The sequence below is a fragment of the Octopus sinensis genome, linkage group LG2, assembly GCF_006345805.1.
Source record: "Octopus sinensis linkage group LG2, ASM634580v1, whole genome shotgun sequence".
Lineage (NCBI taxonomy): Eukaryota > Metazoa > Mollusca > Cephalopoda > Octopoda > Octopodidae > Octopus > Octopus sinensis.
In genome coordinates this window covers 121,248,368-121,260,867 of record NC_042998.1, presented here as the reverse complement: position 1 = coordinate 121,260,867, position 12,500 = coordinate 121,248,368, and the positions used below count along the sequence as shown (strand labels likewise).

General features: G+C 36.8%; 1 protein-coding gene across 3 annotated transcripts in view; it reads right to left on the bottom strand.

The window, feature by feature from the left end:
* LOC115228959 (tectonin beta-propeller repeat-containing protein 1) overlaps window positions 1-12,500 on the bottom strand; it is an 81,168-nt gene that overhangs the window by 47,215 nt on the left and 21,453 nt on the right. For all 3 annotated transcript variants that reach the window (XM_036499107.1, XM_029799407.2, XM_036499101.1), the window contains exons 2-6: window positions 9,612-9,867; window positions 6,199-6,384; window positions 4,426-4,548; window positions 1,173-1,295; window positions 480-657 (exon numbers count right to left, since the gene is read on the bottom strand). In XM_036499107.1, the coding sequence (XP_036355000.1) occupies window positions 480-657; window positions 1,173-1,295; window positions 4,426-4,548; window positions 6,199-6,384; window positions 9,612-9,848 (847 nt within the window). In that variant the 5' untranslated portion in view covers window positions 9,849-9,867. The remainder of the gene's footprint in view (window positions 1-479; window positions 658-1,172; window positions 1,296-4,425; window positions 4,549-6,198; window positions 6,385-9,611; window positions 9,868-12,500) is intronic.

Sequence of the window (12,500 nt, the reverse complement as noted above, 5' to 3'; positions counted from 1 at the left end):
AGAAGTTTCTACACATTTCTCATCCATTTAATTGTACTCACAATGCTTCAGCTGACCAGAGGTCACAGTAAAAGACATTTTCTGAAGGTGACATCCAGTGGATGTGAGCTCAGGACTACATAGTTGTGAAACAATCTTCTTAACTACCCAGTCGTACCTAAATTCTGTCCTATATATATAGCTGGCTGTGATTAAATACAGGAGCTGGCAAGTAAATACCAAATACACAGAGTTGAAACGCTGTTTGATTTTTCTTTTGAGCATTGAATATTCATCCCACTTTCATTGCACACACATATACACAAACATTGACATACCTCCTTTTTACATACCCACATAAATACTCACACAGAGTTGAAACGCTCTCACAACCAGTTTGACATCACCCCTTCCTTCCTTATTCCTCTTTCACCCCCTTTCTTTCTCATTCATATGTTGTGACAGAAAAAAACACCAGAGTATTGTTATAGTAGATTTACCATAAACAGAATCTCTTGAGACACCAAGTCGAACATAAGCAGTTCCATCCCAGGTGACAGACCAGACACGAGCTGTAGGTCCAATGGAAATATTGATAATACTTTGACTATTGGTGCCGATATGATCCCAGGTTTTACCTTCTGGACAATCCCTTGTGACGCCACTGCGGACAAATACCTGTGGGACAAAAAAAAATTCAGATAAAACATATGATGATGGTCATTGTGGGAATGGAAGTGGTTTTGATGGTGATGGTAGTGAAAGTAACAGTAGTGATGATGATGAGGATGATAGGTGATTAGCAGAAGGTGGAAATGATGGTGGTGGTGGTGGTGGTGATGCTGATAATGACAAGTGGAGATGAAGGTGGAGATGGTGATGTGGAAATAGTGGTGATATTGGTGAGGAAGATGGTGATGGTTATAGAGATAAAGGTGGTGATGGTGGTGATAGTGGAGACAGTGGTAGTAGTGAAAATGAGAATGGTTGTGGTGTTGGGGATGGCGACAAAGGTTATGATGGTAAGGAGGATGATGATGATGTTTACAAATGTGATGCATGTGTGTGTGTATGAAAATATGTATATATGACTGACACTGTTGGTGGTGGTGGGTAGCAACAATGGCAATACTGCCACTGCCGCCGCCACCACCACCTCCTGAGACCTTGATGAGATAAAGAGATATAGTTACCTGACCATCAACTGTAACTGCCCAGACACACAGGTGTCCAAGTGGTTGATTAGGAAGTTCAAAGCCACCAACTGCAATATCAATGAAAGCTTCTTTGTGGCTTTCAATGGTGAGATCAGGGATCTGGAAAACAATTGACAAATAGATAACAATTTCATATGCATTCATTCGTTGTCTCTACATCATCTCTCCATTTATCTAATAGTTTAGTCAGAGAAAAGGTAATGCCTACTGACTTTTTACAGGGACATTATGACTAATGGGAGTGAAGAATCTAAAGAAAATGAGTTACTGCTGTAGGAAGCAGTACATCAATATACTGAGTTATATATATATATATATATATATATCTTTTATCTTTTACTTGTTTGTCATTAGACTACAGCCATGTTGGGTTATTGCCTTGAAAAAGTTTTAGTCATATGAATCGACCCCAGTACTTATTTTTTTGTTAAGCCTGGTACTTATTCTATCAGTATTTTATACTGAACTAATAAATCACGGGGACATAAACACACCAACATTGGTTGTCAAGCAATACTGGGGGTCAAAGACAGATGCAATGACACACACATACATAAATATGACAGGCTTCTTTCAGTTTCCATCTACCAAATCCACTCACAAAGCTTTGGTTGACCTGAGGTTATAGTAGAAGACTCTTGTCCTTGGTGTCACACATTGGGACTGAACCTGGAACCATGTGGTTGGGAAGCAAGCTTCTTACCACACAGCCACACCTGCACCTCTCTCTCTTTCTCTCTCTCTCTCTATATATATATTATATACACACGCGCGCGTGTGCGCACACACACACACACACACAACTTCAGAGTGGAGACCTGGTATGAATGCTAGCAACAGAACTGACACTGCTAAGGACATTAAAAGTGTAGATGGGGATGTTAAATTGAGTAATAGATTAAATCTATCAATTATGATGGACCTGAAGCTTTCAATAATGCGTTAATCCTTTCTCAAAACAACTATATCATCACTTTGGAATCTTTCTCTATGTACACATCAACCTACAGAAGTCGAAACCCGATCAACAATTATATCAACCTTACATTCTTAGACATTATGAGAATATCATGGGTACTGTCTCTCCACAGCTGTCCTCAGTGATAAGGATTTTTTACACAAGCTCAAAGCAACACATTTCTACTGAGTAGTGTAGTTGATTAGTTCAACCCCAATACTAACTGGTATTTTATTTGATGGGTCCTGGAATGATGAAAGCAATATATTTAGAATAAATATTTATTCACATATTTCTTGTTCCCTTAGTTATAAGTGAATAATTCATTTCAATAGGTTACAATTATTTAATGCTAAATAAATAACAGTTGTGGGGTCTGATTTAGGAGATGACCTAGAAGAAAACTTAATTTTTAATATATTATTTCACATTTTGTACTAATTATAACAATAGAAGGGTCGGGGGACACATTTATTGGGTTGTGCATTGGATATCAGTTGGCCTTAATCTAGCACTGCTTGGAGATACAACAGCCTAGCAAAGCTGTTTTACATTTTAGCTCCATTATCTTAACAAGTGACAATGTGAAAATACTAAGGAATTTTAGAATACAGATAGACAGACAGCTAGATAGCAAAAATAAGCTTGACATAATTTTCCATTACAAAACCTATAATGATGCAGAAGTAAGAAAAGCAAATTATAGCAACTTAGCTGTTGAAAGAAAAGCACTATGGCAATTAAGAAAATGTATCCTTCATCTAATTTGTAATTAGTACAACTGGAATGGTACAGAACCACTTCTGACAGATTGCCTATGAGGATAGACATAGGCACATTCCAAATAATAGCATTGCAAGGATTTGTAAATATTACTAATACATTCTCAATAACATTTGTTAACTTTGGAAAGTTTTTCTTTTTTTCATGTGAATAAAATATATTTCTTAAATGATGGCAAATGAACACAATGGTTTTTAACATTGACATAACATTACATATTTCAAAGGAGGTTGTAGTGGATATAATTGACACCAGTACTTAACTCGTATTTATTTTATCAACTTCAGAAAGAGGAAAATAACAGTAAACTCCAGTAGTATTCGAACTCAGAACATAAAAGCAATAACTAAATACTACAAGTCATTTTATCTAAACTTCTACTATTTTCTTGAGAAATCAATGGTGATTTCTGTTATGGACAGGGACCCACAAATTATTTGGAGGAGAAATAAAGTCAATTAAGTTGGTTCCCAGTACTTGGATGGTATTTTACTTATATCAACTCTAGAAGGATAAAGATTAAAGTTGAGTGAAGTGGGATTTGAACTTCAAACGTAAAGTGCTATAACTAAATACTGCAAGGCATTTTGTTTGATGTCCTACCAATTTTTCCAATCATATTATTACTACTACTACTACTACTACTACTACTACAACAACAACAACAACAACAATTTGTCTTGTTCCCAATGCAACCTATTTTATGAATGATAATCAGTCCCGTGTATAATATGACTATGATACCACATATTTGTTCACTGCAATTTTTGGCAAACAATGTACTCAACAAATGAATAATGTCTCCACAATTTGTACTCATCTATCAGATATAAATCACAAATGCCCCCCCACACACACACACACACATACAATGTCAAGCATTGTTTCAGTTTGAAGTAGTTGGAAATTCCACTGACTGAAATAATAGAACACTAGAAATATAGAACAGTAAATGATACCAATGACAGTCCTGTGAGTGTGTAGCTGTGTATGTCTATAAATGCATTTTGTTGTGTAAAAATCAGTTTGTGTGCATATAACTGTTACTGTGTGAGTATATATATATATATATATATATATATATATATATATATATATATGATTATTAGGTCATACAACATGTTGATATCGTTAGCAATTTATTAACCTCTTCTAGATTACAGCTAGCAGCAGCAGCAATAGTAGACTACTACTACTTCAACATCTCAATCACTGCAGTGACCATCACCATTACCACTATCACAAGAACCATTATTATTAACACCACTAGTGGTGTTGTGGACACAAGGAGCTACAGTAAATGTAGCCAGTGAGTTACACTGAAAGATACGATAAAACACATTTGAAAGAAAACATAACAAAATGGTTTCACTGCTGAGGAAATGTTGATAAGGTGAAATATATTTGACCACTGGTCATTCTAGACTGGTTATTAGCTCAAACAATAACAAAGTAATTGAATCAAAGAAAATAACTGAAATCCCTTACCTTTGCCCAACAGTCCACTGCCGTATAACGCCGGAATCTGATCCATTTCCGTTTGCGTACACAAGAATTCCACTTGATATCTTGTGTCCAATATGAAGGGAAGTTGGCTGCATATTGCCAACCCTAGCATTGTAAATTAACAAAAATCTAAATATTAGAGCAATGTTACAGTGTTTAGAGAAAAGCAAATTCTTAGAGTGTGTAGGACAATACAATAACAATAATATATTGTAGAACACAGAAACACATTGTAATAGATTATAATATGATATAATGAAATTATTGTATACAGTGCTCAGGTGCATCACAACTTGTCAAAAGTGCATATAAAGCATATGTAGTTATGTACAAATGTCTGGGAAGCGAACAGGGTATGAGTCAGATACATGTTTGCATGTGTATGGAGGGGAGAAAATCAGGTGTAGTGTTGGCGAATCTCAGGAAGCATGGAAGTTTTGAAGGATGCAGTGCTCCAACAACTAACAACTGATGCCGGCAGTTTGTTCCATGCTTCAGTAACTCTTAGTGTGAAAAAATGTTTCCAAAAGTCATGGGAGCTGTGCTGTTTTCTGACTTTGTAAACATGTCCATGGGTGTTAGACAGGTGGAGTTTGAAAAGGTGCTCAGAGTTATTGTTAGGAAGATGGTTAATAATTTTATGGGTGTCTGCCATGTCAGCTGCCAGATGTATCCATGCCCAGGGAAGTAAGGAGTTCACAATATGGAAAATGACGGATGGAGGGTATTCTCTTGGTTGCACGTTGCTGAACGGCTTCCAGGCGATTAATATCCTGGGCAAGATAGGGGTTCCAAACCGGTGATGCAAATTCCAGGTGAGGCCGCACCATAGCTATATAAAGCCTCAGATAGATAGCCAGAGAGCAGCTCACAAAGGACTTGGTAAGTGATGCCAAGACATCCTCAGCCTTCTTGGCAATTTTAGCAATGTGTTTTGTCCAACGCAAATCGCTGTTAACAATAATGCCCAGGTCACGTTCACAAGAAGACTTTTTGAGATTAGTGTTGTGGAGGGAGTAAGTAGATGCTGGGTTTTTCCTCCCCAAATGCATGGTGGTACATTTGTCCACAGCCAGCTTGAGTTGCCAGTCCATGATCCACTCTGCTGCATTGTGTCCAGGTCTGATTGCAATAAAGTTCTATAGTGTACAGAATCTGTCCTCTTTATTTTGAGGTACAGCTTGATGTCATCTGCATATTTCAGACCTGTGGCATTCTTTAAGTTGGCATCTATGTCATTAACATATGCATCAAATAAAAGGGAGCCAAGAACAGATCCCTGTGGTACACCAGATATCATTTCATAGGGTGAAGAGTGCTGTCCTAGAACTGTGATAACCTCTTTTCGGCCGATAATGAAGGACTTCAATCAGTTATAGAGATCATCTCTTACACCCATAAGTCTTTTGTGTGACACAGAATTAAAAGCCCTAGATTGTAGAATGGTGTACTGAACTTGGTCATACTGTATAGGTACACATACTGTGTAAAACTACAGAGGTCATATTAATACATTGTGATACAGAACACAGTTAACAGTGCAGAGGATGCAATAACACATTATACCCCACAACAATGCATTACACTACAGTGTAGGACAATGTGGAAAACACAACAACATACTGTATGACAGTGTAGGATAGTGTGGAGGAGAGTGTTTAAGACACAGTATCATTGCAATACACTGTAATACAGTATGTACGATACAATAGTAATTAAAAGGAATGTAATAAATGGGCCAGATTATTTACTTACACCACGGTCAGTCAAATGTCCTCGAAAATTCTCATCCACACTCCAATCGCCCTCCCATTCCCAGTACTGTGATGGCAACTCAAAACTATCTTTCGGATAATAACCTTCTCCGCTTTCATCACTCCAGTTCTTGCGTTCTGTTGGCAGCAAGTTCTTGCCAGAGAAGCCATTAACTGGAGTCCATCGCTGTAAGAGAATAAAACAGTAAAACAGAAACTGGTATTTAATGATAGATCAACAATTTGGTACAAGAAGATTAAGAAATACTTGCTACAGGGGACATGTCAGGTAACATACAATAGTTTGAAATTATTAGTCAAAATAGAGGTTTATACTATAAATACACCACATGAAAAGCCTACAACTGAGCTTCTATGCAAGCACTTGACCTACAAAAATAAAAGCGAATTCTTACTCTTTTAAAATAAAAGGATAGACACAACTTGAAATCTTGTTATTGTAAGACTGTTCAATTGAATTCAAACTGGACGGAATTATATATGACAGCATATAAAACATATTACCAGATGACTAATGAAATGTAATGTAATATATGCACGCGCGCACACACACACACATATATAATTCGTTAACTGAAAGTTTGTATAATGCACCACTAGATGACAGTATATATTACACAAAAACAGATGATAATATATAATCTTATCACTAGCTGACAGTATATTAAACACACACATGCAAATGCATACAAACATAATACACTCACAGAGAATGTACACCAATATATACACAGGCACAACATACCCTATCACATACTATTAATGCCTCATTCATAAATGAAAAGGCAAAAGAAATTTCATTCCATAATTGAGGTTTGAGATTCAATACCCACAAAATCTAGAATTAGATAAATTATTACTACAAAAGCAAAATTAGAAACAATACAGCAATTAATTATTATTTGTTTTTAAAATGATGGTCTGATTAATTAGTATAAAAACTGTTGATCATTTATGAAATTATCTCTATAAAAGATTACCATATTTTACCATTTCCTTGCTATCATGTAAATAAAATATGAATTATTGGTTTTATCTTCAGCAGAATCTATTTCTACACATACACCACACCAACTATTTGATCAGCTGGCATCTAGTATGACTGCTGCTATATATTTATTATTTTGAAATCTCAAATTTCCAGCCACACACCACACAAATTGTCTCAATAAAATCAGAATTAGCTGCCAATGCCACCAATTTTGGCAATTGCTGGAAAGAACACAAAACTGGAATGTTGTTACAAAATCAATTATAAAATATATGAAAACCATTTGAACAAAGAATTGGCAAATGTTTTGTTACCCATTAAATTGCTGTTAGTATTATTATTACATTTTAATATGTTTTAATTTGAAAGTATACCTATGAATGGAATTTTTTGTGTTTGTTTATAACTATTCTCTAAATTCCTACAATAAAATAAGGAGTCATTATTTAACAAAAAAAAAATGCATCATCACTGGAATTTAGATGATAAAAATATATATTCACTATTATAGTAAAGATACAGCACAATCCACTCTTACTCTCCTCCTGCTTTCTCTCTATCTGTTTATATATTTCGTATATTCATACACAGGGCTGATAAGAGAGGGGAGTTCATCTTGGAGGCTTGCACAAAACTTTAATGTTTTGTGGAGGTCTCCATGATGAGACACATCACACAACAAAAGTCAACACACACAGATACAGTATATACACAAACAGACACATTCACACACATGTGCACAAAACAGACACAATATCTTAATACAATACATCACTCAGTCACATGCTGGTTGAACTGTAAACAAGTTTTACAGATTTTAAGTCCTTTCACTGCTAGTTCAATTAAATGAGTGACAGGAGAAAATTCACTTCATTGGCTTTGAAATTTTGCTGCCATTTCAAGAAGTGCCAGTGTCCACATAAAGTATCTTTCATTGGATGATATTTCTGGATCAACAAGGGAGTTTTTATGGAAACAGAACCCCTACCATCACCTTTGGCTGCTATTTCTAGCAAGTGAAATAATAATATAGAGCACCTCCCAACTTTGTTGGTCAAGGAACTTTGTCTGCCAGGTCAACTGTCAACAAAGAGGCTCCCCTATTGGTTCAAACTCATTTGTTGTTTATGAGTAAGAAGGGTGTAGTATTGTAAGACTGAATGTGTTGCTAGAATGCAAAGAAGAATCTTAAGAATGCCTTCTTCACTGTACCACAGTGAAAGCTGAATCACTTCTACAACATTCCTAGCAACACTATTTGAAAATTCTCTTGCCAAGTCTTTCTTTAACTGTTATTTGTAAAGGTATAAATAGAGATTCGATTTCAAATGCTAGAATATGAAGAAGGCATTCAATAGAGAAGTGTCGACTATTACAACCAATCATTTGTAAAAAGGATAAAGAGTTAAAAAAAGGAGTTGAGGTGGGGCAAGTAATATTTTTTTATGGAATTTTCAGACTATAATAAATTTGAACTTAGGAAAAGAAAAGAAAACAAAACCAGAATATGAAGAAGATACCAAGTGCATCATCAACTATTTATAAAAGAATAAAGAGCTACAAAAGAGTACCATATTTTGTACAGGATCTTCAGGATCTGATAACTTCAGGTCAGGGAAGAAAATAAAACCTACCTAAACATGAAGAAGGTAGTGCAAGTGAACAATGTCAATTGCATTATCAATCATTTGTAAAAGGATAAGGAATTATAAAAGGAAAGGGAGTGGTTATTTTCTTTTTATGGTATCTTCTGACTAGTAACATCAATATTACAATTAGAGAAACCAAACCCTTATCAAAATGCAATGAAGGTATTGTAAAGTGGTAGACTTAACACATTATCCTGTTTAATATCACCAGGTCCTTAACCCTTTCGTTACCAACCCGGCTGAAACCAGCTCTGGCTCTGAGTACAAATGTCTTGTTTTCATAAGTTTTGAATTAAAATCTTCCACTAAACCTTAGTCACAATTTATGTTCCTAACACTAGCTGAATGACAACTAAGTTATTTGACTAAATTATTTGTTATATTTAAAGTAATTGAAAGAAACAAAGAACATCTCAAACTAAATACGGTAACGAAAGGGTTAAGTGCCTTTTAATGAAGGCTACTCTGTTGGAAGTATCTGCAGCAGGTCTCAAGTTTAAGGATAGCTTTCTCACCCCTCTCACTAATCTCATTGGCTCTAACAGGAGCTACAGGTCCAGCTTTTCCTCCTCTGACTAAGTAATTAAACCAAAAATGAAAGATGTAAATTGTTTCGAGTAATCAGTAGCAAAAGTATATAAAGAAAAGGAGAAGATCATATTTTATATGGTATCTTCAGACAATAATAAATTTAAACTTAGGATATTTAAGAAGAAAATAAAGTTCCACCAGGATATGAATGAATATACATACCTCATTTTCATAAGTTTTATCTTGTATCCGAATTGGTATTTCTAATGGGTAAACATAAACGTAGATCTGGTGGTAACAGCTCAAGCCCCAGGCACAGTCCGGTGTGGCAGAGATTCTCTTGAAGTGTGATGTATACTCAGAACTTGATTTATTAACTTGTTGTACATACTTGGCTTTTGTGAAGAGTGTGAACACATTGCCATCCCAGCTGACCAGCCAGAGTGGTGACCCAAGCATTGGCTACTTCCCATTGATCCTATAACACAATCAGAATACATTACATATATTGGGTCATATTATAAATAATGCGATTTTTCAGTTGCATAAACTAAAAGTCAGAGGAGGACAGTATAAACTACCTGCATCAACTTGCTATAAAAGCAGGTAGACATTTTACCTTGTGCTTATTCTTAGTGCAAGTTTTGAAGAGTGCTGTTCGATTTTAACAATTATTTTTTCAAAGTTATAATGGAAGTGAAAAAGGAGCATATTCAGCATATTTTGCTTTATGAGTTCAATAAAGGCAACAACACAAAGGAAAGTGTGAGGAATATTAATGCAATATAAGGGGATCAGAAAATAAGTGTAAAGCAGTATCAATGGTGGTTCCAGAAATTCCGAGCTGAAAACTACAGTCTAGAAGATGAGCCTTGTCCTGAAAGATCTGTAGAGCTTGATGAGGAAGTCCTGCAAACACTGGTGGAACAAAATCCCTCATAACTGTTGAGGAACTAGCTGGATTTGTCACCGGAAAAGACTGCAAATTAGGTCAATGGGTTCCTCACAAACTTTCCAAGTCTAATTACATGCAGAGAGTGAGTCTCTTCTTTGCTGTCATGTCTCACAAGTTAACCTTTTTCGGACTGAATAGTGACTGGTGATAAGAAATGGATTCTCTATAAAAATGTCAAACACAGTGGTAGGGAAAGGAGAAACACCAGCACCCCAGGCTAAAGAAAGTCTTCACCCACATAAGGTATTATCTGTTTGGTGGATATGAAAGGTTTAGTCCACTTTGAACTTTTAAACCCAAACCAAACGATAACAAAGGAGATCTCCTGCAAGCAGCTTAAATGGCTTAAGTCAGTGCTAGAAGAAAAACGACTATCTTTGGTGTTCTTCCATCAGGATAATGCTTGACCACATACAGCGAGGATGACATTCCAAAAGCTGGAGCAGTTTGAATGGGAAATGATGCCCCACCCACCATATTCGACAAACTTTCTATGGAGATGCTGACAGATTTATTACCACATATATCTAACTAGCCTTCTTCAACTGGCCCCAAGATGAGAAAGTCAATGTACATTCTCAATACATTCTATATTTTTTATGTGAAAAGTTTGACAGAAGCTGGCCAGCTGTAGAGCTACCCAGGTTTCAGTCTGTTTTGTTGTTTCTACTGCTGGATGCCCTTCCTAACACCAACCACTTTGCAGAATATACTGGGTGCTTTTACACAGCTCTGGCATGGCTGCTTTTACATGACACCAGCAGCCACAAGCCAGCAAGATTAGGAATGCTCAGCTGAAGAGGGATGCCTGTATTGCAAGGACAACCACAATTTTACTTAGCTTGTCAGGAGTCTCAGTCCCCTGTCATTCCCTCTGCCAGGCCCAACGTCTGAAGATCTTTTCTCACCACTTTGTCCCACATCTTCCTGGGTCTACCCCTTCCACACATTCCCTCCACAATTAGAGAATGGCACCTCTTGATGCAACTGTCTTCATTTATACACATTACATGACTGTACCTACACAGTCTTCTCTCTGGCACACTACATCTGATATACTGTACACCCAGTTTTTCTTTCAAGTCACTTACACTTTGTTGTATATGCACTCTGACATTACCCTTCCAGCAGAGCATACTGGCTTCATTTCTTTCAAGCCTTTGCATATCCTCAGTAGTCACAGCCCATGTTTAACTGTCATGTTCATACACAGGCATCATACAATCTGCTTTTCACTCTGAGGGAGAGGCCCTTTGTTACTAACAGAGGTAGTAGCTATATAAACTTTGCCCAGCCTATTTTATTCAAGCAGTTATGCTTTTGGAATAACTTCCATCACTACTGCCTTGGTCACCAAATGGAAACTGTCCACTACTTCTAGAGATACTCCCCTGACATTTAAGAGAGTTTATTTTTTTGAGAGTTTGTTTTTTGTACGTCCCTGATGTTTAATGTACCTGCACATCTGCCACGTGTAAAGACTACCTTCTCTGTTAGTCATTCAGTCATACCACTACACCTCATATGTGTCCATAGCTTGCACTGGCGCATATACATATATGTGCACACACACACACACTTCAGTTCTTTGGTTCTCATGTCACTGAACATTGGCAAACTTCCTCTTTTCTGCTTCTCCCTTGGCTATATATATCTGTCTCCTAGCTTCCCTTTTGGCTATCTGATACATTCTCCTGCTACCCCCACTCTTCTAGGTCTTCCAAGCCTGTTTCTTTGCTCTAATGGCCTTGTCTACAGTATTGTTCCACCACCATGTTACCCTAGGTCTGGAAGGGACTTTGAACCAGCCACAGATTTGGTCTGTGGCACTCAGCAAGCTGTCTCACAGGAATCCCCAGCTACCTTCTATGTCATAGGACTGTAGATCCTCATCCCCATCATCAAACTTCTCGGTAAGCACATCCCTAAATCTTCAACCATGTGAAGGGTTCTTAAGCTTCCAAGTCCTTCTTTTCCAGATAGGTCTGCTTTCTGGTATCCTTCTGGCCTCGAGTCTAAAGTCACTAATAACTAGTCTATGCTGGGGGATGCATTCTTCATCAGGGAGGGTTTTTGTATTTAAGAGCAACCATGCATCCTGGTGTCTGGTGAGCATGAAATCAATATGGCTGATTGATAGGTTATCAGATAGCTAG